The following is a 26860-nucleotide window of genomic DNA, read 5'->3' as shown; positions in this document are numbered from 1 at the left end:
TTGAGACCAGCTGCTAGGGGTGGCAACCCATAGGGTACCATCAAATTTTTTAACTATCCATATCCCTATCCACAAATCCATACCCATACCTGGTTTCTTATAATTTTACCCATGCTCAGTCCCATCACTTCCCAAAACATACATAATTAAACCTGAACCAGTCCTCAGTTTAACACATTTTGATATTCCAATAGTAAACTGAACCTGAAAAACATCTAATTTGATCTTTCATAAATAAAATATGTTTAAAAGTTTGTAAGAAAGCTTTAATAATGATATGCCCAATAAAATCATAATATCCATAAAAACATTTAAGCACACGGGACGGGATATGCAATTCCAATCCCATTCCATAGGGATAACAGGTATCTACCATTTCATCTAAATCTCTCCCACCCCATTCAATGGATACCCAAACTAATTGAACAGGTCAAGTAGTCATGGTATCTGAAAAAATTCAGCTCATTGAACATCTCTAATTCAGATTGACAGTTACGAAACCAAACTGCCTGCCAAAAGGCTTTTGTAATGGCTTATGTTGATCTCTGGTTCTTTTGTATTTTTAAAAGGTTCTTAATTGCAGGCACTTATGTACCCTCTGCTGGTAGCTTGCAAGTCGGTTAGCACACTGCGGAGGCGTGCAGCTGAGGATGTTGTTGAAAAAATTCGCCAACATCATGGCCTTCTTGTTGATCAGGCAAATACCATATATCCTGATGAATTGTTTAGATATATTATTGAAATGGAACTTCCTGATGTGATTAACTCATGGTTATAGGCGCAACTTGTCTCACAAGAGTTAATTAGGGTTGCAATATTGTGGCATGAAATGTGGCATGAAGCTTTGGAGGAAGCCAGTCGCTTGTATTTTGGTGAGAAGAATACTGAGGGTATGCTTGCCGTATTAGAACTTTTGCATGCAAAGCTTGAAGAAGGACCAGAGACCTTTATAGAAAATGCTTTCGTTCAGGTATTTTTCTCTTTTTCTCCAGTTGTTTGAGATAACCACTGACCTAAAATGTTGGAAGAGAGAATGGAAAGAGAGCAACAGGAGAGAGAACACATTTTTACAACTTGTGGTGAAGGATCTCAAAAGATAATGGTTCTAAGCAAAAACTAATACTAAGGGAGTGGAAGCTGATCTAATATACGACTAGGAACACTAGTATACTTGCATACGTTTGATTTATAGTTTACAGAGGAAGCCAATGAAGTTGATGATAGCCTGCAAACAGAACTGAAATCTAGCAATTTCTATGATGGCCTAGATACTTAGTAATTCGTTTCATCTAAGCTTGTAAAATCTCTTCATAGATTTCATGTGAGTGGATAATTACATAAGCACCTGGTGCATGAGCCCATTATTCATAAATTGCAGGTGTTGGACAAACTGGTTTCTCAGTGATTTATAGATAGTTTTTTTTTCTCTTGTGAGTGGAGCGAGTAATGTATGGATATTCATTTATAAGACCTAATAGAACAACAATATCAAGATCAAGAAGGCTGCATGAATTTTATGAACAGTACTGTCAGGCATTTGCATGAGTTCAATAGTGACCAGCTTCTTGTAGGAAACATTTTGCTGTTTATTTTTTCATCAATCTTTATTACCATTTGGATCACATAATTGCTACTAGGTTCTATTATGAACTATCAAAAACTGTTGATTTTGCTTGTGATATTTCTTGTTCCAGAGGTAATTCTTATGTTAATGCTATGATTAGATTGGGCTATAGGGTCTGACAAAATGAGTATTTTTTTCTGAGACACTATCCTCTTTTTCGGTTCTCTAGACTCTTAGTGGTTAGAACTTTCACTTATTTTGGGAGGATTTTGATCTTTGTTTTAACATCTCAGCAAATGTTTTTTCCATCAGGGGATTTTGATGCCTTTCTATGGGTCACAGGTCTGTTCATTAGCTTCTATTTGTGGTGCATAATTTTGTGGAAGGTAGGTAGCAGTTATGGCATTCAATATATGAGTACTGGTGTGGAATTTCCTTTGGGGATTTCTAGGAACAAATCATCCCTTTATAAAACCTAATAAAAAAATCACTATCGAGATCAAGAATACTGCATGAATTTCATTAACTGGCTGCTGCCACACATTTGCATGAGTTCAATAGCCTCTTGTAGGAAACATTTGGTTGCTTATTTTAGTTGGTCATTCTTTATTTTTCATGATCCCAATGTATCTCTAATTGAATGTATTTTATTTAATGCTAACTATGTTATGTCTTTTTAGACATATGGTCGTGAACTACAGGAAGCACGAGATTGCTGCTTAAAATACAGAAGTACTGGAAAGGATGCTGAACTTACTCAGGTCTTATTTTGTTAATTATAAAAGACATTGTCACTTTTTTTATAGTACATGTAGGCATTATGACGAATCTTTGGACTTTCAGGCATGGGATTTGTACTATCATGTTTTCAAAAGAATTGATAAACAGCTTCCAAGTCTTACTACACTAGATTTACAGGCAAGAATTAATTATTTGTTGCTGGTGCATTGTTTCTCTTTCTATTATCTCTTAATTATTTTTCTTGCATTACCAGTCTGTTTCGCCTGAATTGCTGAAGTGCCATGACCTGGAACTAGCGGTGCCTGGTACTTATCGAGCAGGTAATTACATATCCGATTTTTCTTGCAGATAAATGTTGATGGTTCTAACTCAGGATTACTCTTTTCTTTACAACTATGAGAGTAGGTGAGGAAAACTGGTATTGTTGACTATCAATGAATTATAATGGGGCTATGTGTCCATGTTGGTTTTAGCTGCATATTCAGGTTAAGCCATTGAGTATTATAACATACTCGGAATTCAAATAGTTGTAGTTAAACTAGTTCTGTGGAAGACCATTGCCAAGTTTTTCTATTTATATATTGTTTACAGGTATCTCCCTAAATATTGAAGGTCCTATTCCATAATCAACAGCACTGTTTCCAAGATATTTTCATAGATTTAATTGAATCTTGAGTTTTTTGAGCTTTATAGACAATCATTACGCTATCAAAGAACATATTGTTATTTCAGCCCTTAGCTGAGCACATTGCTTTACTCTCATATGGCATGTTGTTATTTGTCAAGCAGTTGGTATCTTGACCAAAATATCCAATTGAAATGTGTAGGCCTAGTTGATCGTTAGTTAAGTTGGGCATTTACCTATGGTGAATATGTACGACTATAATGCTTTTTGCTGTAACTTCATTAGTTGTACAGAGCTCTTTAGTTTTGATGCCTTGGCCACCACTAAGCCTTAGTACATGTTATATTTCGGGTGAATCAATGCAGCAGGCTGTGCCTATGGGTTATTATACCTTTTTTTTCCTTGTTGACTGTGCTAATTGCAAACTTGTTATAGTGTTCTGAAATTTTATTTTCAACGCTAAAGGTATATTTTTGTTGTGACAGAAGTAGATGTGGTGACAATTGCAAATTTTGCACCGCAACTAATTGTCATAACATCAAAGCAGAGGCCGAGAAAGTTGACCATTCACGGAAGTGACGGGGAGGACTATGCATTTTTACTAAAAGGACATGAAGATTTGCGGCAGGATGAACGTGTCATGCAGGTAAATAGGTTTGCAAGGTTTTTCTTCCAGGTCCACAATTCATAAAACCTACTTATGAGTAAAAGTTTTTTAAAAAATGAGATTAGCATACCAACAAAGGTCAAGGTGGGAAAAACTGAGTATAGAACTCAAATTCTGTGATGTCAGAGATTTAGGCTTAATTATTGATATTTTCTAACAATACCAGCTAATTAAACTAGATTCAGCATTATGTTTTCCTTATGGTGTTCTAATTCTTTGTAGCTATTTGGTTTGGTGAACACGCTTCTTGAGAACTCAAGAAAAACTGGAGAAAAAGATCTTTTTATTCAACGTTATGCAGTCATTCCTTTATCTCCAAACAGTGGTTTAATTGGATGGGTTCCACATTGCGACACCCTTCACCATTTGATTCGTGAATACCGAGATGCAAGAAAGGTAAGCTTTTAAAACTATTAAAAAGGAAATTCTTTCCTGTTAATTTATCATCATCGCCATTTTGTGCCACAGATACCTATAAATCAAGAGCATAGAGTTATGCTGGCTTTTGCACCAGATTATGACCACTATCCTCTTATTGCCAAGGTGGAAGCATTTGAGCATGCTTTGCAAAGCATGGAAGGAAATGACTTAGCAAAGGTATGTTCTCTATTTTCTGAATTGAGGGGCAGTTGTTTTGTATTTTGTTACATGGGGAGCATTTTTCTAAAAACTCTTGAAGCCCTTGCATCCGTCTATGATTGCCTTGATTTTGTTTTCATAAAGTTATGCCCACTAATAATATTATTCTTGTAGGTTCTATGGCTGAAAAGTCGGACATCTGAAATTTGGCTTGATCGCCGAACAAATTATACAAGAAGTTTAGCTGTGATGAGTATGGTGTGTTTCTTTATCACACATTAGGAAATATTTAGAGATTATTCCTAGGATTTATAATCTTGTTGTATATATATTCAGAATACTTTATATTTTCAGGTTGGATACCTTCTTGGCTTGGGGGATCGCCATCCAAGTAATCTTATGCTACATCGTTACAGGTAGCATGTTTATCCGCTATTTGGATGAAAAATATCCTTACATCAAAGTCCTCATAGATTTCTCATGAAAAAGTATTTAATATTTCTGTTCCAGTGGAAAAATATTGCATATTGATTTTGGTGATTGCTTTGAGGCATCTATGAGTAGGGAAAAATTTCCTGAAAAAGTAAGTAACTTTCATCTTCAATAAGCTCCGTCTAGTTTGTTTGTTCTATTTATGCATTAAATGCTTTAGTCTATGACAAACTGTATCCGCTTTTTCATCAACTCCCTGATTCGAACCGTATGCTTTTCAGGTTCCTTTTAGGTTGACTCGGATGCTTGAGAAGGCTATGGGAGTTAGTCGGATCGAAGGCAACTTTAGATCAACTTGTGAAAATGTTATGCAAGTTCTTCGAACAAACAAGGATAGTGTCATGGCCATGATGGAGGTAAAAACTAGTTTTTTTGCAAAGGATTAGTCCGATATAATCTGCAAATTCTTGGAACTCTATGTTGGTCTGTAGTTGTCATGGCATGATATAGAAAACTATAAAATGTTGTCACTAACTTATTCCACATTCAATACAGTAAAGATTGTAATGTTATTTGAAGTAAAACTACATAATGCCTTTTATGTTGTGCTTGCTTGAGAAAAAGGAAGTGGGAGGAGGGAAAACATTCATTTATTACCAAAAGGCATAGTATCAGACTGCGTCATCATCTATTCCTCTGATTCTGTTATGATTATCCATCTTGCATTTTCTTCCCTGTCCATTCAATCATAGTCTAAGCCTAATTTGTTTAGATAAAGATATAAATTTGGTCAATCTCCTGATAATTACAGAGCCTTTGACATAACACAGAATACAACCAATAAACTAAACAAGTACGCTTGTTTTGACTGCTTAAGTCATCCTCTAGGGAAAACAGGAGAGAACAATGTGATTGCTACTCGTCCCACTGTCACTTGGTAGTTATTTGTTATAAATGTATTTGATCGTTGTCCATTAGTGAGCAGCTGCTTCATGACGATCTTTTGTCGCTTGCTTTATTGTTCTTCTCTAACCTGCTTGTTTCTTCTGTGTACGTTCTCCGGTTGTTTATTTTAAGAATTCTTCCGTTTGGTGTTAAGGCGAAGTGTTAAACTTGTGATTTCATATGGAGATTGAACCCCTGGTGTTTTACTTATCTCAGGCATTTGTCCATGATCCCCTCATAAATTGGCGATTGTTCAATTTTAATGAAGTTCCTCAAGTGTCAACTTACGTGAACACTCAGCCAGTTGTAAATGGTGATGAATCAACATTGAATAGAGAGCTTTCTCAACCTCTACGCGGTGCTCGTGAGAGGGAACTGCTGCAGGTTGTGTATTGTTTCTCATGTGGTGATTTACTTGCCTATTTTAGATACTTTATTCAGTGGGTCGTATCTGTAGGCTGTCAATCAACTTGGTGATGCTAATGAGGTTCTAAACGAGCGAGCTGTGGTTGTCATGGCCAAAATGAGCAACAAATTGACTGGTCGAGATTTTTCTTCTGGTTCGTTGGTCGCTGGGGCTGGTACCTCCATTCAACATGCGCCTGACAGTGGCAGCTTGGGCTCTAGAGATGCACGCGAAGTTGATCATGGCCTGTCCGTGAAGTATCAAGTCGACAAGCTTATTCGACAGGCAACTTCACATGAGAATCTATGTCAGAATTATGTCGGGTAGGCCAAACTGCTTGCATTAATCAGATGATTTGATTTGAATCTTTTTTGTGTGATTAATATTGCCATTTCATTTTGTTCCTTGTAGGTGGTGCCCGTTTTGGTGAATTATTTTCACAATTAGCGCTGTAAATATGCTGTATGTATATCTGTGTTTTTTTTTTTTTGCTTTTTCTTATTCTTATTAGAGATTAGTGTTAGGAAGCTGTTTGTATATTTTTGGCATTTCATGATATGAAAAAAAGAGGAGAGAAGTGCTGTAATTATGCTCGTCTTGTATGAAACATGAGCTGAAATTGATCATTTTATTTAATAATTCTCCATCCGACAAGATGGAATTTCAAATTGAAAGTTCTAGATATTGGCTCTGATTTCCACCATCTGAATCGTTCAGTTCCTGTCAACTCTAGCAGTTCCCAAATTAATCTAACTGAAAATTGATTAGCAAATTCAAGGTAAAACATGAAATGAAACTAAAAAATGGTCGAACTAAACTCGAATCTTACAGGGGCAATCAATTTAGTTTCATCCACATTTCATGATCTAACTTCTATTCATTTATTGCCATATGCATAAGAGAGTTACAACACACGAGTATTTACATCTTATACAAAGCGTACAGAAATTTCAAACAAAGAGGCATTTGAATGATTCAGAATATCAACATCCACATTCTCAAAGCCACAAACATCGCATAACGTGATTATTTACAGTCTTCATTTTGTGCCAACCTGCCATGTTAGCTCGGAATAAACACATCATCCTTATTCCTTGGTCACCGTCCTGTTTGCTCGTCGGAACCAAGTCTTGAATGCCAAGATCAAGTGTGGGCAGTCATCAATGTTCCGAGTGGAAAAGCTTAAGCACTGCTTCAGCAAATCTTGAGAATCCGATAATGGAAGGGTAGATATTATTCTCAGAAATGCTTCTTCAAGGTCCTGGATGATTGATTTTTGACCGGTTGGCATTGGGAAAACAATGTCCCGGCAGACGTTCAGTACCGGGAGCCAACAACTGACAAGATTCATCCTCACCTGAGAAAAATAAATACTAAAATTAAGAGCTTTAAATCTACAGACTCCTACAGCATAAAACTGAAAGCATATGCATCCCACTGATTCAAACTTGGAAGCTTGCTATTTTCTTGCATGCAAGTGCTAAATCAATAAAACTACTGGAAATTATCAACAGAATGAAGACCCTTCCACTTGCGAAATATCAAAATAAGGAAAGCATAAGAATTTGAAACCATCTAATTTATACCATAATGAGAGTCATTCACATTCAGAAAAGACTCCTCTACTAGTATACATGAGTCCAGTAAAATGCAATATAGTTACATGATTAGAGAGGCTATCTTTCCAAGAAAAGTATCTCCATATACAGTTGACACTTTGTGAAGCAATGTTAACAGGATCCCTCTACTAGGTCCAACACGCATCCCATTATATTCGCATAGACTTTATTTCGATTGATGATATAAATAGGTATAACCAGTAGACTGTGTCCCAACAAGATTCACAACTGGTGATGGCTATTCCCCACAACTAATTAACCATTTTTCCTATCTCAATTATTTGCAAGTGAAACAACATATGCAACTCCAACCTTGTCATCCTTGTCCTGATCACATTTTATTATTGGTAATCCCCTTTTAGCACAATATCTTGTCCTGATCACTCCGCAGTCCTCATGGGAGGTTGTGTTGTCTAGTGTGTTCTTATTTGATTGCAGCTAAGAAGTCCTTGTCCAAGATGGGACACTAAAAATATATATTTCTTGGATCAGTCAAATTAATCATAAACTAGAACAATAAAACCATATTTGCATGGTCATAATTTCTACTTATCCACTCTTTGAATTTGGTTTTGGTCAGGTTACCTAGCAATGAAGGGCCATCACTGTATCACATCTGCAATGAAATTTTTTCTCAAAACTAAATTTATCTGTCTTGAAGACATGCTGCCAGATGCTAATCACAATTCATATTTATTTCAGATTGATATATATCAACTTTAAAATGTACTATGAGGCTTTAGTCAATGGTTAGCTCAATCAAAACCATAAATCAGTAGAGGTTGTACGGGTTCAACTATAAACTTGAGATAAACCTCAGGAGACGCACAGAAGATTAGAAAATTAAAACAATTGTATTCCTCATAATTCAAATAGGAAATGATTTGGAATTGGGTTAGGTGTCAATTGTTGACATATAGCAATTGTCAAGAGTTGGCAAGTAGCAAACTATTTTATTCATCATAAATTTGAACTTAGAAAATCTCATAATTAATTATTTAAACTTTACAAAATTATTTCTAAGTATTAAGGATTATCTTCAAACAAAGATTCAATGATTGAGATTACCTTGAGCCAATGGATGAGATTTGATCTCATGGTGATCAATGGGATAGAAACTAACATCCCAAACTGCTCTCATAGGTTAGGACCATTTTGGAAAGAACAAGAAATTAATCAAGGAGAGGAATAGAAGAAAACCAAAAGGGCTTCCTTAGAGATGATTGATGGAGCCTAACATCCTCAAACTCTTGTAAACAAAGAGGGTAAGCAGTTGCAAACTTGTGATTTGTGAGTCAATCTTTATCCTCCTCTCTCTTTTTGTGCCTTTGGCGTATCATCATCCCTGAGCACTGCGCCCATATGCACATAGGCAATAGAGGGGAACAATCTACTTTGTCACATGTAATTGACCATGCACCCTTACATGTGTCACCTCCCAACTAGAGAGATCTAAATGGAAAATCATACTCGAGTCTAACACTTACCCAAAGATGATCAAGGCATGTTTAGCAAATGTTAGGTTGTAACAAAGGCATGCCCTTCTAGTACCATATCAAAGGAAATAAAATATTGTAATGTTGTAATCATAAAAAGAGAGGACATTACATCACAACTATAGAACTCAAACGTTAAACCTTATAACTAAATACTACATATAGGACTAAACTCCATAATTTGTATAACCATTTACTCTTAGTAACTCTAAAAATTTTAAAGAGGTTTAATTTACTTGCATCACATCAGTTCTAAAGAAAGTTGCTACACATTTGTGTGCATATCCAACCCTTAGGCTGTGTTCCACCTGCCCTTTCCCTCGTTTGGTTTGTCTCCTTGCTTTCCACATTAAGAAAAAAAGTGTTAGACATGCCCCTGTAAAGGACTTGGGGCATACAGGTTTCCGCAAGGGAGGGTAAGTTCCAGTTTATTGCTTCCCTTGAGCCTTGCTTAAAACCTAAATGTTTTGGACATCCCCAATCCTTACGCATTTGAGTAGTGAAGTTCCTAAAATATCTGATCCCTACAATTGTTCTATCCTGTACGGAGCCAACATTGTCTCAACCATTGTTTCTGAAACAACCCTTGCAGTTGCTCTTCACTTTGTTGTAGGAAAATATTAATAGGATCTACTAGATTCAATGTTCATTCTATAAGACTTCAATTGACTTCAAAATATGGCATGACTATACAAAGAACTACTGTATATTGGCTTTATCCTATCTGATTCACTTTCTATATGATGTTTAATCTATATAGTGTGGTTCAACTCGCAAAAGATTATTAAGGTTTCCCTATTTTAATTATTTGCAACCAAAACAATTATAAATACTATTCTAACTTGATCTCCATATCCAGGCCACATTTGGTAAGAAGTTATAACCAGCTGATTGGCCCATCTCTTGAACAAGAAAGAAGCTGCATGCATTTAGTTTTAACTTCAAACCTGTCGAGGAGCCAGTGAATTTCCAGAAGCAACCGCATTAGCCAGCCGGAATGTGGACCTTATGATCAGTGATGGCAGGCCAGGAGCTATATTCTTCCAGGCGTCATCCCTAAAAGTCTTCTGCAAATCTGCAGCCAAGGAAGCCTGCTCACTCCACCCTGCCACTGCTGTATCGGCCACCCTCAACTCGATCATCCTCTCAACCAGCCAGTGCAGGTTCTTCGCATTCATCATGGATGAGTGAAGATTCAACCTCTGCATTGCCTCTCTTTCGTCATTCCCCCATGAAAGTCTAAAATCCAGGCTTGCGTACTTCCCCAAGTGATCCTTCACCATCTCCATACTCTTCAAGAAGGCCTGATCAAGAGCTCTCCTTACGCAATCCCTGGAAGAGTAATCACTAAGTAGCTTTGCAACGAAGGCCTTCACGTTGACAGTGGCAACATTTGGGTGGCTGCGGATAGCTGAAGCTATCAATTTATGGAGCATTTCCTCCGATGTGCAATTCCCATCCCCCTCCTCTGAGACAATTGGGGAAATCCTCGCTATGAGATCTTCGCATTCCTCTTGTTGAAGCAAAGGTACCAAATTTAGCACCTCCTCCTCTTCCTCCTCCGTCCACGGCACTGCCTCGAGGAATCGTACGCAAGCTCGGACGCAATCATCGAAGAGCAGCTCCATCGCCACGGGGAGCATCTCCAGAGCGTCGGAGACGGAACCGATCGCAGCGGAGAAATCGAGACTGTGGAGGAGTCGAATGACAGCGACGTGAACGTCGAAGGGGCCGCGGGAGCGGCCGCCTCCAGCAGAGGGGAGGACCTTCAGGTTGAGGCGATGCCGGATCCCGCTCCCAATAACGGAGGGGTGATTCCATCGCTCGGAGAGGAGGGCGTCGAAGTAACGGGAGCGGCGGAGCGCGACGGAGCGGAGGTGAAGGTCTAGCGACACGGGGTCGAGGTCGTCGACGAGGGAGTCGTCGAGCTCGAGGCGAAGAACGACGTCGGCGGTGGCGGGGTCGTCGAAGCCTATATCCGTTAGGGTTCCGTCGGCGAGGGGAAGGCGACCGGCAAACCCTAGTCGTTGGCGTTTCCGCAGTGACATCGTGCCTTTAACGCTCATAACGGCGACGGCGACGGCGGCGAAACCGGAAAACAGAAGTAGAGACGATCGATTCTGTTGTCCTGTAGCCACGACTTAGCTTATGCTGTTCCCGAGCAAGCAAACGAATAGATATTTTCCTCCTCGCGATTAATCTGACTCATGCTTTGAGATTCGTGTTTAATCCGTTTCTCTTGCCAAGCGTCCAAGCACGAATCGCAAAGGCGTTTATAATCCCTTTTCAACCGTCAGACAAGCGACACGTGTAGTCGGATGGATAAGGCTGGGCCCGCCCGATACGGAATGGTCGCCGGATCCCGACAAGATCTCAGCGGGCCCCCTCTTTAGCGGCCTAGTGGAATAATTTAATATTTTATTTAATGAAACGATATTTAATTTTTATGATCCGCCGGATATTATGAGTTTTAGAAATAATTTAAAACTTTAATATAAAAAGGATTTATTTGCAGTTGTCAAGAATAAACTTCATTAATTAAATGTAGGAAAACACAACCAATTATAATTGAAAGTGAAATATAATTTTACATGAAATTATAGTTTTCATCTGATTTCTTTAATTTTGATATAGTTTTATTTTCTTAAATTTTGAGATCGTTAGTGTTTTAGTTTCTCAATTTTGAGTTTTTGAAAGGAAGTTGATGGAAGAGTATTTTTGAAACATAAGTGTCTCTTTTCATAAATTTCAAAATATGATTTTTTTTTCTTTGCATCTATATGCGTATTTTTAATAAATTATATTCATTTTATGGTGTTATATTCTATTCTATAGCCTTGGAATAAGGACAAATAATAATTGATACTTTTAGATGGTTGTTAATAGAACACAAAAGTATTTTTCTATTTTCAATAAATTTGTATATATATATATATATATATATATATATATATTTCATTTAGTAATGGTAAATTACTTTATATGTGTGTAAAGTTTTCCTATTTTACTCTTTTTTTCAATACATGAATTAATATTAACAATAAAATTTCATGCAATTAGTTAATATGATATGATATTTCAAACTCACTTACTTTGATATATTATTGGATTGTTAGTTTACATCAACTACATAAAAATAAAAATAAAAAATCAAATCAATTTTTTTTTGAGAGAAACATTTTTGTTTTCAGGTTATATTTTTTTCTTAAAATAGATAATCTTTTAATCATTCCTAATATAGATTCACACCCATAATTTTTTCCCTTATTTTTTTTATTATCGATTAATTGCTATTTTTCTATCATATATTTTTAAAAATAACAAATCCTACTGTATAACCTCGACGTTGTATTAAAAGAGTGTGACTCATTCTCAAAATACCCTTGCAATTCTCTAAAACCTTACAAGATCATTTGAATTATTATTTTAAAATATTTACATCAAAAGAATTATTTATAAATCAAAATGAAAATTTTTATGATTCCCCCAATTATTTTTTTTCTGACATCATAGACATCAACCTCTAGTTTATTTGACTGATTTGAAGATCATAACGATGTATGTTATCATACGTAGAAGGATTATTACAAGCTAATAGATCTTATTAAACATAACAAGCAGTTAAGGGATGTAGCACATTTGAGAAATTAACATAAGATTATATTGGGTTATTTATCAGAATACATTTCTATTCAAGAACAAGGTCGTCCTTGATGTGGGTGCAAGAACAAGAAATTTGTCTCTATTTTGTGCTAAAGCAAGAGCAAAGCATGTATATGCAGTAAGTCATTTTCTGAAACACCTTCTCTTCTTCTCTGATCCAGTGCTCCATTTGTGAATGTTTTTGGGGGCATTGATGAAATGCAAATGGAATGAATTAACTGCATAAATGGTTGGAAATCCTATCATATCTGTGAAATGAACAATGATAGTTATTCCCTAACTAGTTCTAGATATGTAGGACTGTTCTTTGAGCATCTTGAAAGGGATTTCTTTTCTCTAGTAGCTTTTATAATTTTCTTTCAACATGTTGCTCGACACTGTATATACAGAGAGTAATCACAAGTATAGACTTTCTGACTGTGAGAGTTTCAAGTGTCCTCCTTTTCTTCTTGTGTCCTGCCATGAACTAGTTAGCTAGTTCCTTCTTGCATAGCACTTTAGAATACAATGTTTTGTTTGGAACCCAGTATAACATTTCTTTACTAAATAGTAGCCATTATTGGCTTGCTAATAAGAAGCACATCCTTTAGTTCTTACCATAACACAATGTCTCATAAAATTCAATGTACATGAAAATGCAAAAATAATGAACTAAATATATAAAAAAGACAATGCATTAAATCTAAAGATCCACACTGAACCTTATCCTTGCTCTCTATACATCAATCATAAAAGCACATCTCCAGATTTAGCCATTAATTGAACTATCCCTTCTCTCTATTTGACTTGAGAGAAATTTCATTCAATCACCAAAATTGAATCAAACATCCATCCAATTAAAATCAAAACCCACCTAATAATAAAGCCCAGCAAATAGTCAAGACTCAATGGATGCATTTAAATATTAACTCAAATATTGATAATTGAATTCAAAACATAACACATAGCTCAAAGTAAGTCTCTGAATAATCAAATAATAGATAAAAACAAGTCTAGGGCATAAAAGTTTAGTGTTTGGTAATTTAACATGCATTAGGTCAAAAAATAGTATTCTTTTGAAGATTTGAAGACAGTTTTTCAAACCAAGAAACATCTTCTGTATCAATATTAATCTTTTCATTCAACTCAGCTCAATAGTTTTGAACGCTTGGGGTGGTGGTGAGATTATATAACATCATCAGTTTCTCATAAGGTGAATACGTATCATGTATCTTGAAAGAGTTTCCCGGCAAATTCTATCTGTCACATTTAAAGTGATTTTACTGTTTCTGTTGGAACTATGTTCCTTCTTCCAGTTTGGAACAATGTGTATGGTTTTGATATGAGCTGCATCAGGAAGCAAGCTATGGCTGAACCCACTTGTTGATACTTTTGATCCAAAACAAATTGTTACCTCTGATGTTTTAGTTAGTTAAGGAGATTCTGTTACTGCTCTCTTCCATATGGTTGATACTAATGCTCACTTGATGTAATATCCACTAAAAACACGAAACAGACATCATTAGAATCTACATCAGAGATCAATGTCAATACACAATACATATCATCAGAGATCAATGTCAATACACATCATCATACACAACACAGATCAAAGTGTTTTTAAGCTAATATACATCATCAGTCAGTCGATCAAGTCAATACACATTACACAATCATCAAAGTTTTTTTTAGCTAATACACATCATCACATCAGTAAGTCAATCTCCATCATCAGAGATCAAATTCTTCGCCCAACAAAATTTGATCCAGTTCTTCCCAGCTACCCAAATCACTTGCTTGTCCTTGGGGAAGCTGCATCCACTGCCACAGGGCATTCTCATGACCTACAGAGTCTGGAGTGGTAAAGTTATTGCCTCCATTTTCTTCCTCAGACTGAACCAACGAGGCAAGAACCTGGTCGCAGAACGCCTGGTCCACATCACAATCACAAGTAATGGTCGAAGAAGGAGACGGTTCAAGAAACAGAGCTGGTGAATTACACGCTCTCTTGGGCGGCGGCGGGGCAGAGATGCATTCAGGAAAACAGAGCAGTGGAAGCAGCAGAAAACGCGATCGCTTCTTGATCTTGCCGCTTACCGCCCTGTTCTTGATGTGGCAGAGGACTTGGGTCTGGAAGACGCCGCCGGCGGGGTAAAGTTCGTATTCGTGCATTATCCAACCTGAGTTTTTTTTCTTGCCGTCGTTGAAAGACAAGCTGCTCTTGCAACCCACGGCGATCTCCCGTCCATCGTCATCCACCGCGGTCACAAATTCTTCTTTCTTACTGTACAGAGTCCAAGTCCCTGTTCCAGCCCTTCGATCCACCCTGGTTCCGACAGCGTTCTTGCGCTTTCTCACGGCGAAAAAGTAAGCTTCTTGATCGTCCTTCCCCAGAAGGTTCCAAGGTTCGGTGCCGTACACGTCGGCTTCGACGACAGCCGTGGACGGCACGAGTTCTCCAGCCACTTTATTGGCCAGATAATCCAGAATCAACTCTTCGTCAGTGGGAAGGAAACGGTAGCCAATCGGCACCACCGTCTTCGCCGTCGCCGTCGCCGTCGCCATCGCCGTTCAGAGTCGTCGCTTCGTCGGGTCGGAGCAGTGTGCCGGCTTCACTGTTTATTTACCTATAAATAGGATCCAGACCCGGCCCGGAATGGTAACGGGTCAACAGTACCTTCGGGTTCAACCCGAACCAGATATGCGTAATCATTTTTAAAGAAAATAAAATCAAATGCGGATCTCGAGTAGCCGACCCGATCCGTATTTTTTTTATAATATTTGCGTAAAGGCCCTTGTTCGTCTCCGATATTTTAAGGGAGTCCATATATTTGCAGAGAGGAACCCTCGTGCCGCTTTATTTCTTCTTCCCCTTTCGTTCAGCTGTTCGATCGAATCGATTGTAGTGGTTTACTTTTTGTGTTTTTTTTTCTTCTTCGATCGAAGCATGCGCTCGATCTGGGCGTTCTGGTCTCGGTTCGGGTTCTGGATAAGCGATTAGAGGCGAGATGGGTTCTAGGGATGAGAAGGGCAACGCCGAGCCGTGGAAGGAGAGGGAGCGCGCGAGGGCTTGGCGCGTCGCTATCTTCGGATTGGTCGGCGTTGCCGCCACTAGCCTCGTGGTATGATCTCCCATCGCGTCCTACAGAACTTCCTGTTCCTTATTCTTGGAGTTTGTTTATAATGTTCTTTTCTTTTGGTTAACTTGATTTTGTATTGTAGTGGAGGGGAAATAAGGAATTCGATATCAAAAGCGCATGATCGTGTTGCTCGAAAGATTACGTTTTTTTCATCTTCCATGGATAACGCAATGAATCATTGTCGATTTTACCTCTGCACGTTGTTTGATCAGCGAGCTTAGCAGTCTTTTTAGTTTGAATGGAGTCTAAACAAAGATTTTTTTCCCTATGTTGAACTACCCGATCAACCTTCTTTTTTTCTATTTTTTATGCTGAATTTCAAGTTGGAGATGTGAAGTGAAGTTGGAATTTGCTCTAGTACTATAACGGTGTCATCAGTTTCAGAGTAATTCATGAACTTTGAAAATGCTTTGCCAATTCCAATGTACTTTAATGAGATGAATCGATCTGGTGAGTTTTTCAATTTGGAGTAACAAGAGGCACCTCTAAGCTTATACACCTGATTCACAATTTTAACAGTGTTCTTTGCTTCGAGATTGAAGAAGTGGTCCTTTCTCTTGTTTGAAATCTGTTCTTTATTTATTTCTATTAGAGAGAGAATTTTGATTAGTTGCTTGCTATCCTGTATCAGGGAGGGCAATGTTTAATCTGCCAAGTTTTTATGGTTGCCTTTGACGTTTGTTTATATGCATGACATGATCATGCCTTGCTTTCCTAGTTCCATTACAGTGCTAGTTGTAAACATTCAAGTCTTACACTCCTCTTCTCACTGATCAAGAATCTTTCTCCCTCTCTTTGTACTAAAATTGGCTATATTGAAGATCTAAACTATTGAAAAATTTTCCTATTATTTTTGAAGTTATTCTGGGTTAACTTTGGGTTTAACATTTCAGCATCACGATGGTTAATGTGATATAGAGTTCATTGCGTACAATTCTTAGGTGCTATTGTGTCTATATACTCCTTGATAAGTTAGTGTTATCTTACGCATGTAGTAACTTAACTGGAATATATGTGGTCTTTGGCAGGCTGGTCAGTTGCGCAAAACTGCTGAATGGGTACACACTCAGGTACAGTTAGTCTCTGGATTGTTTAACTTTTAGCATTGCAACTAGTATCTAAGGCATTCTTAGTTTTGCATGGAATATCTGTTAAAATAAATGCTACTTGTAACAAATGTTAATACACCATTCCAAGTATGCTGGTTTATCAATCAACTACTGAGAAAGTGGAAGATAAAAAGGTTCAGTTTCAAACCACTGATACCATAATCGATGGAGTTGCATATGGCAAGACAGGGTTAAAAAGTTGAACATATCCACTATCTGAGAAGCTTATGAACTCTGATATTCCTATGGATCAAGTTGAATGCAAGTGTTTCTTATTGTAAGTTCTGGTACTAGGTTTGAATGGATGTTTTTGATACATCTTTTATTTTTTGGACCTTATAATAATAAATCATCATGACTATGTTTTTATTTGGAAGATAAGTTGTTTACTGTGATAAAAAGGATTTATTTGCAGTAGTCAAGAACAAACTTCATTAATTAAAAGTGGGAAAACACAGCCTAGCCAAAAGGAAACAAAACATCAGCAATGATGAGTAGCATGATCCCTAGTAACAAGAAATAAAATATGAATTCATAAATTCAATCAGTCAATGAAGACTAGAAATCTGCTACCCTCAGTCAGATAGTGAACAATTGATTTGCAACCCCTATCTGATTAGATCTCCTTCAGAAAACTCTTGCAAAAGAAACTGGGTCTAAGCATCTATCTTTCTGATGATTAATGATAATTATATTTCATGTGGAATAAGGTTGAGGCTTTTTTAAATAACATGTTGGTCATTTTCAAAAGTACAAACTCACTTCTCTTATGTAGCTTGACAAAACTTATGACAAATTGTGATTGAATATATGTCATCCTCCCACTATGTTATACAAAGTCATGTGTACACATTTTGTATCAAAATTAGAAAGTGTTAGGGACAAGAAATTAACGATTAATGTGCAAGGAACTATTGCTTCTGTTTTGTGGTTTACTAATGGCTTTATTCTCTCTTTTGTCAGTTGAGCAGATTACGGTCCAGTTCAACCTGGAACAATGCAACAAGTAGTTCAAGTCATGAAGGTTCCAGACAAGAATCTTGGAAAAGATATTACCGTATTAGAATGCAAGAGGAATATGAGGATGAGAGGGAGAGAGTTGTAAGTTATTCTTCATCCTTACATCCATCAGTTTCTCTACAAATTTTTTTTCTCCAATGACTGTGGGTGAGATAATGGTTGTCTCTTTGTTTCACTAAATTACTGCACACATTTTTTTCTTTCAGAAAGTGGTGGTTATATCTTGAGTAAACTGGTGAGGTCAATGGAGGGATAAGATTCATATAGTGGACCCTAAGCAGGTGGGACTCACATGGCTTGATGATCAAACATATCTTGGTTATATACCACCTAGCAATTGATTTTAACTGGTCTATCGTGACCAAATCCATGGCAAAAATTAAAATATTAAAAAGAGCATGTAGATGGCATGTATCAACCCACTGCATAGCACATAAGTAGGATGCTGGTGCTTATGTGACGGCATATGCAACAGCATGGTGCACCTGATCCTGCCTATTAAAGTACCACATACGCTATATATGATGTGGTCCTTTCCCAAAGGTGTAAATGGCATATGTGACCACCTAATCCACTTTTTGAAAGCCATGCTGAAATCCACATAGTCCGTGTCTTCTTGTCCCAATTTTATTTATTCTCCACATGGTGGCCCAATTGACCTAATCATATTCGAATTTGAATCAGTTAGGCCAAGAAGCAACCAGTGTCAGAATGATTGGATTAATGGAGTGTGATGATTAGAGAATGCTAGGAATGTGTATAAGTTGCTGGTCAGATGACCTAGTCAGTTGTTTTACTTGTAATTATTACATAGTTTTGAATTTGATGCGATTGCTTGCCTCGAGGACAGATGCAGATGGTGCTAAGCTGAATTATATAAAACACTTTATGGGACATTCATATTTGTATCCTTTGCCAACATAAGTTCCATAATGTGTCTTGAGATAATTAAAATTATTCTTTATAGTGTTATTATCCATGCTACTTCTATTGTTTTGAAAATAACTGATGATTATGACTTCATCTTTCTTTTATGTAGGAGCGTATAAGACGAATGCAAAGTGTATTTAACAGGGAGAGAAATAGGCGTAAGACCTACACGAGTTGGACCGATAATGACCCTGGCAAGTACCAGTATATACCACGTGAAGATTGGTACTACGAGACAAATACATCTTACAGTGACCATAAAAGTAGTTACAAATCCACCCCAAATTACAGGGGGCATTACACAATGTCCCATCATTACACGGTCTTAGGTCTTGACAGGTAGTAACTGTACCACTCTTTCTTTATTTCAAATAAACACGACTTTTCACTTGTACTGCTAAACTTATTTTCTGTGTTGCAGAGGACTGGCATATTTCTTGGCTCGTGTTTATCTTAGTTAGAGTAGTTTTTTTTTTTTTTTATTTTTGCTTGAATATTGTATAGGGAGCAGATACACAATCAGGAAATTATATAACAGAAAACCTTTGCTGATTAATTAGAAAGAACTGAAATTGTTAGATTACATTTGTTGCTCAGTGGATCCATGGGAAACAACAAGAAAAGAAAAAAAAAGAGACAAGAATCCTGCATTGTAGGATGCAGGTAGATAATTTGGTTATGTTCCATCAAATAACTGATAAGCAGATTGAGATTTGTTGTTCCTTGACATGAATCAACCTTGAGTGACTTGTAACAAGATTTTTCCTTTATTGTACACTTTGTGGAATCAATTACTTCACAAGGTATTTGGGTTTTGAGAATGCTATGATACATATGCAGGCGTTGGACAAATTAGATGTAGCTTTAATAAAAGATAAAACTAGGGATAATAGGTTAAGATGGTATAAATATGTCCAAAGGTGATTAATTATTCTAGGATTAGATGAGTTGAATCAATTTCATGAAATGAAAGGGCCAGACGAAATGGTATGAACATTATTTAATTGATCAAAAATATTACTAGCAACCTCATGATAAAAATATTTAGGTTTGCACAGAGTTCATGGAACAATAAGATCTATGTAACCAACCTCATATAGCAGCAAATAGTATCCCATGATTCTTTTGATATTTGCATTAGCATTATATTCTCATAATTTGTCTCCATTTAGATTGGAGGAACTCAAGTAAAAGCATGATACGATAATACATGTTATATAGCTATTGTTTTAGGATTTGTGTTCTCCAAAGCTAATCAGTTTTATGCTTCTTCCCATAGGACAAGAGCAGAACCATATACTGATGCTGAGGTGAAGGTACACATTTCCATCTTCCGATCTCTTCTTCTTATCCAAATGTTGTTTCAACTTTAGCTAAGATAATATATAAATGTTTAGGAATTTGTTAGAGATTTTCTATATATTATAGAAAATAGGAAAGTAGTAATTGTGGTCATACAAAAATGGAGAAGCTGTTTAACTAGAAAATTGACAAGGAATTTTGAACTGTTACCATAGTAGTATAGTTCACTAAAAGCAATATTTTGTTAATTGTGTACATGTTGTTCATGTTTAGATAGTTTTTTTTCCTTCTAATTTGAGCTCATCAACTAGACTAAGTGATGTCTTCCAAAGTATCTTAAACAAATAAATTAAAATTGATACAGTAGATTCGATCAGGAACAATCCTGTGTTATTAATGTCTGACTTCACCTGAATGTTTAGGCTTACAGGCATCAACTTTATAAATTTCTTGTTTTCTTTCCATATTGCCTGCTGACTTGATTTTCATGTATGCATTGCAGTCTGCTTTCCGCACAAAAGCAATGGAGCACCATCCTGATCAAAACCAAGAGAATAGGGGTATACCCTGTTTCTCATCTTCCTTGTAAAGCACAATATATCTATATCGTGTCTGGAATTTGTTGGTTACAATATATTTGATGATGAAAGGCATATCATTCTTCTTATTGCAGTGGCGGCAGAAGCAAAATTCAAAGAAATTATGATGTCCTATGAAGCTATAAAATTGGAGAGGAAAGATCAAGGGTGCTGATATATATACATATATATGCATGCGTGTAGATATTGATCATTTCAGAATAAATAAATATTCGGGAATACATTCGCTTTGCAAGCGGAAAAAAAAATTAGAAGCTGGGGAAAGCTGAAATGGTGCAGACTTTGTAAATTTTGAGCACAGGAGCATTGGTCTTCCATGGTGTTCTTGACAGTGAAAATAGCAACTCAAGTTCATTTCCTTCCCTGAAGCGTTGAGCTTCAGCAATTGTTTTTTCTTCCCTCTGGAAACTTGCTTTCCCTAAATATTTATAGTGGCTGCAAACTGTTATATTCTGCAATTTCTGCTAAAATTCATGTTCTAGTTGAGACTGTATCAACTACTGTAAAGAGTGAGCTGTTACGTATAACTGATGCCCATCTGACAGTACAATTTTTATGGGAAAATTGCCATTTGAATAATGGTCGGTTTATTTATTTATTTTTTTGTTTATTGCGGATGAGTTTTCATGGCGGCATAGTTCTTAGGATAAGCACAAAACTTTCCTCTACCATTTTTGAGTTCATCTTAATTGTTAGCGAATTTCTCAGGCATTTCTAGCTTCCTGCTGTTGATTTGCAATTGTACTGCTGGTAATTATGTTGCTACTTCTCCAAGTTGTTTGAAGATATGGAAAAACTGAAGCAGTGACTGAAATACTGAGCACCAAAAATTTGAGAACAAGTCATGGGATGATGTTTCAGATGAATAGGTGTTCGTATTAAGTTTGTGCTTCTATCACCGATGGATGGTTAGCTCAGAACAAAATACTCACGTGGAAATAAAAGACGGGAATCTAACTTGATCAGTAAATAGATAAGAAGCCATTCTCCAGCTCTTATCTTCCAGGTTCCGATCCTGCCTTCCATCAATATATACAATTGCTACTACGATTTCATCTCCAAATTACCAAAGAAAAGAGAAATGCAAGGTTGCCAAAATCCCATTTCACAATATTAGAGTGAATAATGTTTGTGGAATCCAAGCTCAATGGCACAAGCTCCATTCAATCTGAACAAGTTCAAGAAACATGCTTACAGCAGACATTTTGATCCAAAAAATGGCACTTGAGGTTCCATTCATTTTTGACCCACAGCGGCATCAATTGGCGGGGGAGTCCTATAATATGCGGGAACAGTTGCAGGGAAGAACATTTGTCGAACCCCTTCAGCCTTGATGATGGGGAAAATGATACCTGATGCACCCTGCAAAGGGAGACAACCTGTGTGAATGGTTTTAGTAGTAAACTATGGCTCAGCAATGAGGATAATCTATTTGAATTTATAAGAGAGATTTCAGTTCAGGAAGGATGCACAAGGTTAAGCATACTACTTACAGAAATCAGTCTAGCTCCAATCCACATTCGCTTCGGAGACGGAAATGGCAACAACAGACGCCCAACGCCAAATATAGCAACAGCAAAGAAGTGTGCAACCAAACTCAATGGCCTGGGATTGAGGCCTGAGAGTAATGAAACGGGTCCATTTGAGAAAACACCACCTAGACTTAGATAGTCGAAACATGCTTGGCGCATTTCATTCCTAGCTTGATCAGGTGATGCACTAAAAACCTTATAGAGCGCACCAGCCAAAGTATTGATTGTAGAAGCAACTGGCTGCAGAAATAAAGAGGTAATCACCATCCCAATAATACTAGTGTGAAAGTAAACAAAGAATATGATTTCACATACAACATATTGGATTCAAACTGACTACTAAAAGATGTCGTGTTTACCTTCCGTAAGGTGTAAAAAGATTCCAAATAGTTACAGAGAGATGGTGCATCATGGAGATCACGAAGAGGCTTAAGAAGATTATTCAACACGACAATATCAGATAAGGCCACGGTCATTCCTCCACCAGTTAGAGGATGGCGCATATTGAAAGCATCTCCCATTAACAGTGCTCCGGGTGTGGGGTGTGGGGCTGCTGGCATGCTCCTATTCGCCATAGTTCTGATATTTCCTTTGTCAATAGCCTTTATAAAAGCATCTTGCAGTTGCTCAGGAAGCTATTGAATACACATTGTGTTAGTCTCGGTCTATATATTCATATTAAGAGGATGCATAAACCACCTGAACCAATGCAAAGGCCATCCACCCAGAAACACACTCCATAACTAAAAGCAACGGAAGCATTAGACAAGGTTTGTTGAAACTACCTGAGGTGCAACTAGGGTTTTCAAATAGCTGGTCATTTCACCATTTGCTACAGAAGGTACCTTCTGACCTGGCACGTCAACCAAACAGCGGACCTCTGAGCTACTGATTGGATAGAACAAAATGGGTGAAGGATCAGCCAATATAACATGCCCATGGTTCGGGAATGGAAGTTGGCAGTTCTCTAGAATTAAACCAACAAAAGAAGAGGGTATATCAACCTGCAAAAAGATGCTATCAAATCACTGCAATAAGTTCTTGTAAATTTTGTTCAGTAAATGTTATGAAGAAGAGACAGATAATAGGCAAACTCGACTACTGAAGCAGAAGACAAGGGTTTGCACTGTTATCCTATGAGCCAAGCATTGCAACCACAAAGGTATAGAGAACTTTTCTGAGAGCATAACCCGAGAAACCTACAGAATCCTTGATTATGAAGTTCAGGAAGAAGGGACCAATAAGCAGTCAACCTATTGTCCTATTATCTTTAGACCTGAGCAGTCTAACTCAGACTTTCATATAAGGAGCCACCCATGCCACCTATATTGACCAGTATCATTTATTCACAATTGCTTCAGTGTCCTTTTGGACCAGTAACACATCGTTAACTTTTTCCACACTAGAGGCTCACTCAGGCAATTTAAGGTATACAAATTGTAAGACCTCCCAAGTTGAAGTTATTGCCTGATAGTTCTTCAAACTTAAGCTGGCGTGAATTTGCAAAAAGAAAATGGCAATGCATCTTATGTGCATCTCAAAGGTATCTGCTAGAAACAGATGGTATCTAGTTATAGGATATTTGTTGGTAGTATAACTCATGATATAGCACCAATAGCAATATGGCAATTGACAAATTTAGAAAACTTACAAAATCATAGCCTTTAGACATAAGTTTTAGATAACCAAAGTTGTGCTGCTAGTTGCAGACATCACAAAGGTTGAAGTATTATTATCCTATTTTACCTTAGGAGAGCAAAGGGACTTCCGCAAATTAGAAAAGCAGCCATCACATACAATTGTAAGAGGTGCAAAAGCTTTAAATTCGTCACCAGCTTTATTCTTGTAGATTACCCCCTTTACTGTTCCATTCTCTTCAAGTAATGATGTCACAGTGCCCTGTTCCAACTGCACACTGAAAATATTTTTGGATCTGATGAACTTTGCATTTCTCTAGATAACCCACCGTTATGAAATAAGGCAAAATTAAGCAAAACAAAACAAGAGTAAGCAATTTATTTGTTGCCTAACTAAGCATAGCAATATAGTAGAGAACTAAACATGCCATTAACTTAAATGTATTATTATCAACGCCACATGCCAAGTTTCTGCACCAATAGATCCAAAAGAATTTACTCAATTATGATTACATTAAGAAGTTAGAGAAAAATCAGTTACAAAGAATTTTGTTCCATAAGTTTGAGAAGTCTGACACAAGAAGAAACTTGTGGCCTGTAATATTCTAAGTCTATGATGATGAAGCAGGATAGCATGCTTTGGTGGTTGGAACAACTCGCATGACCTATTTTTCATATTAATGTTGTGACATGGCAGTAGAAAAATGATTACTTGGGCAAAGACGCAGCCTTCTCACGCATCCTTTGAATGAACCTCCCATGATGAAAGCTCCTCCCTGCAACATCAGAATGAAACTTTTCCAAAGGATAAGCAAGTTTAGTATTTCTCCCATCTTTAAAAAGAGCATAACCAAACACCCGCTGAGCATCAATTTCTTCAACACAATCTGATGAAGTGACAAAAAAAGGTTTATCAGATGAAGATCTCCTAAATAACAATCAGATTATATATAATCAGGAAAGAATAAATTAAAAGTTTGCACCAAGTTGTTGAAATTGCAACATGAACATGACACAGAGACAAATTTTTCTCTGGTGTCTGAATCATATAAAATACAGAACAAAGACATTTTTTTTATTAATTACCCTCAAGGCCCAACTCAACCAACTTAAGGTAGCCTCCAGGTTGCAAAAGTTCACCAACAATTCTGTCAGGTTCTGTTAAATCTCTCTCTATAACGTGTACACGTCTTCCATCCTGCAATTAATATAAATGAGAAGAAATGTCATTCATGAGGCTTAGTTACTGTCAAACACAAGCATCCAACAGAAGTTGTCAAAATAGTCAAACTATTGATTAAGAGCAAAATTTAGTAATAAAAGAGGAGTAATTACACCATCAGCAAGCATAAAAGAGATAGTTGTGCACTTTGTTAGAATATAACATACATCACCAATGCACCTGCAGTGAGCTGTGACACCACAGCAGCCCCTCTTGCAACAGTCAATTTCGTTTTATGGTTAATAAATTTGCTTACTGTGAAGCTCTAGATGCACCATTACTTCAATTTGACAATTATGACTTCGCCTATTGGGTTAACACCACTCTAGCCTGCCACTAAATTGGGTATTCAAACTACCAAAGCACTGCTGGTAGAATCTACCTAAACAAGGTCGGTGCTCAAATTAGCTACCGCGATCACATGTGCCTAAAACATGGAGTTGTCTACGCCACAAAGGCATGCAACTTAATTGTCATCAACCTCCTCCAACACAATATGACAACTCTCTTACTCCATTGAGAATGCAAATTTGTATGATATGAAAGTGAGAAAAAAAAGAAATTTGGGCAAATTGTTTCCCAAATCATGTACATCATCCTCTTAATCATTGATGAACATTTCTTTAACATCAACAGAACATTTCTTTAACATCAACGGAACAAGCAACGTGCTATCTTGAGACCAAAAACTTCTTTCAAGAAGAAAACTCTCCTCTTTGAAGCTCAACAATCTCCCAAAACCTTTACATGCTGCCAGTCCTGTAGCACACGTCTAGAGATGAAATCATGACAATAGCCCTTACCATCACTATAAATTCCAAAACGCTTTTAAAAAAAAGGTTCTGATAGTGGCATTAGCTTTTCGGCCACGCCTATGGTACAGCGGTCCCCTCCCACACCAGTGTATACCTGTTTGCATGCAACACTGGGCTCCCCATCCAGGCTCAACAAATATACTCTGGAAGTGATTCCCGTAAGAAATCACCTTCTAACCACTCAGTTCATAGCATCACAACCGATCTCGGGTCTGCAAGGGCCAAAGGAGAAAACTCTCCCCCAAAAAAGAAATGGAAAACATCTGGCATTATCTTATGATTTGATTCTTAACCATGATTTCATATTTGAAAAAAAAAATACTTGAATGTACGAATCAAGATGAAACTCACACTACTAGCGCCGGGGGCAATAGCACCACATGCCGGCCATAAAAAAAAATATATATCACCACTGCAAAAAACTGAGAGAAATGTCCCAATACTTCTCAATCAACCACTACAGCCAATAATCAAAAGCAAGAAATCCAAATCCCCGAACCAACCAAGTTAGTGGACGATCAACGGGAAAAAGCATCATCACCTTCCCGAGCGTGTAGGCTAGGGCAGACCCAGCGACCCCAGCCCCGACGACGATGACGTCCGGGCCTCCGCTCCCGTCGCTCTCCCATCCGTTTTGCACCTTTCCGGTGACAAATGGATCTCCGGCGTTGACCATCTCCCTCCTCCGGGTCTTCCGTACCCGGATTCCGACGATAAAAACAAACGCCAAAATCGAGCTTCCGATGACCGCTAAGAGAGAATGCCCCGCCATCTCCCTCACCGGAGAAAGCCCTTTCGACCTCGACCTCTTTCTCGCGATCTCCACGCCTCTCGGTCC

At 37.5% G+C, this 26860-nt stretch overlaps 5 protein-coding genes across 5 annotated transcripts in view; 2 read left to right on the top strand and 3 right to left on the bottom strand.

Annotated features, from left to right (window-relative positions):
- Positions 1 to 6627, top strand: part of LOC141829273 (serine/threonine-protein kinase TOR) — a 73063-nt gene extending 66436 nt beyond the window's left edge. The window contains exons 43-57 of the mRNA XM_074716709.1: positions 584 to 697; positions 779 to 970; positions 2245 to 2325; positions 2408 to 2482; positions 2559 to 2625; positions 3416 to 3576; positions 3820 to 3993; positions 4066 to 4194; positions 4351 to 4434; positions 4531 to 4592; positions 4687 to 4759; positions 4890 to 5024; positions 5770 to 5937; positions 6011 to 6282; positions 6371 to 6627. Of these exons, the coding sequence (XP_074572810.1) occupies positions 584 to 697; positions 779 to 970; positions 2245 to 2325; positions 2408 to 2482; positions 2559 to 2625; positions 3416 to 3576; positions 3820 to 3993; positions 4066 to 4194; positions 4351 to 4434; positions 4531 to 4592; positions 4687 to 4759; positions 4890 to 5024; positions 5770 to 5937; positions 6011 to 6282; positions 6371 to 6389 (1806 nt within the window). The 3' untranslated portion in view covers positions 6390 to 6627. The remainder of the gene's footprint in view (positions 1 to 583; positions 698 to 778; positions 971 to 2244; positions 2326 to 2407; positions 2483 to 2558; positions 2626 to 3415; positions 3577 to 3819; positions 3994 to 4065; positions 4195 to 4350; positions 4435 to 4530; positions 4593 to 4686; positions 4760 to 4889; positions 5025 to 5769; positions 5938 to 6010; positions 6283 to 6370) is intronic.
- Positions 6628 to 6816: 189 nt separating this feature from the next.
- LOC141829272 (BTB/POZ domain-containing protein At1g63850-like) lies at positions 6817 to 11164 on the bottom strand. The gene is made up of 2 exons (XM_074716708.1): positions 10022 to 11164; positions 6817 to 7316 (listed from the first exon to the last, which is right to left on the bottom strand). The coding sequence occupies exons 1-2, from the start codon at positions 11138 to 11140 to the stop codon at positions 7047 to 7049; spliced, it is 1389 nt and encodes a 462-aa protein (XP_074572809.1). The 5' UTR covers positions 11141 to 11164; the 3' UTR covers positions 6817 to 7046.
- A 3283-nt stretch (positions 11165 to 14447) lies between these two features.
- On the bottom strand, positions 14448 to 15281 carry LOC141829799 (NAC domain-containing protein 83-like). The gene has a single exon (XM_074717305.1). The coding sequence runs from the start codon at positions 15279 to 15281 to the stop codon at positions 14448 to 14450; it is 834 nt and encodes a 277-aa protein (XP_074573406.1).
- A 294-nt stretch (positions 15282 to 15575) lies between these two features.
- LOC141829377 (uncharacterized) lies at positions 15576 to 21264 on the top strand. Its single transcript, XM_074716833.1, has 7 exons — positions 15576 to 15838; positions 16885 to 16926; positions 17929 to 18066; positions 19025 to 19254; positions 20195 to 20231; positions 20720 to 20777; positions 20891 to 21264. The coding sequence occupies exons 1-7, from the start codon at positions 15725 to 15727 to the stop codon at positions 20968 to 20970; spliced, it is 699 nt and encodes a 232-aa protein (XP_074572934.1). The 5' UTR covers positions 15576 to 15724; the 3' UTR covers positions 20971 to 21264.
- A 621-nt stretch (positions 21265 to 21885) lies between these two features.
- LOC141829419 (squalene monooxygenase SE1-like) lies at positions 21886 to 26823 on the bottom strand. The gene is made up of 8 exons (XM_074716879.1): positions 26564 to 26823; positions 25072 to 25183; positions 24698 to 24872; positions 24095 to 24263; positions 23134 to 23352; positions 22708 to 22983; positions 22310 to 22588; positions 21886 to 22178 (listed from the first exon to the last, which is right to left on the bottom strand). Exons 1-8 carry the CDS (start codon positions 26792 to 26794, stop codon positions 22053 to 22055), a joined length of 1587 nt encoding a protein of 528 aa, XP_074572980.1. The 5' UTR covers positions 26795 to 26823; the 3' UTR covers positions 21886 to 22052.
- Positions 26824 to 26860: the final 37 nt, after the last annotated feature.

Source organism: Curcuma longa, chromosome 5 (assembly GCF_044706935.1).
Source record: "Curcuma longa cultivar G26 ecotype Majalengka, Jawa Barat chromosome 5, ITB_CL_G26_1.1, whole genome shotgun sequence".
Classification (NCBI taxonomy): Eukaryota; Viridiplantae; Streptophyta; class Magnoliopsida; order Zingiberales; family Zingiberaceae; genus Curcuma; species Curcuma longa.
Note: the sequence above shows the minus strand (reverse complement) of the source record. Positions and strands in the feature narration are given on the sequence as shown.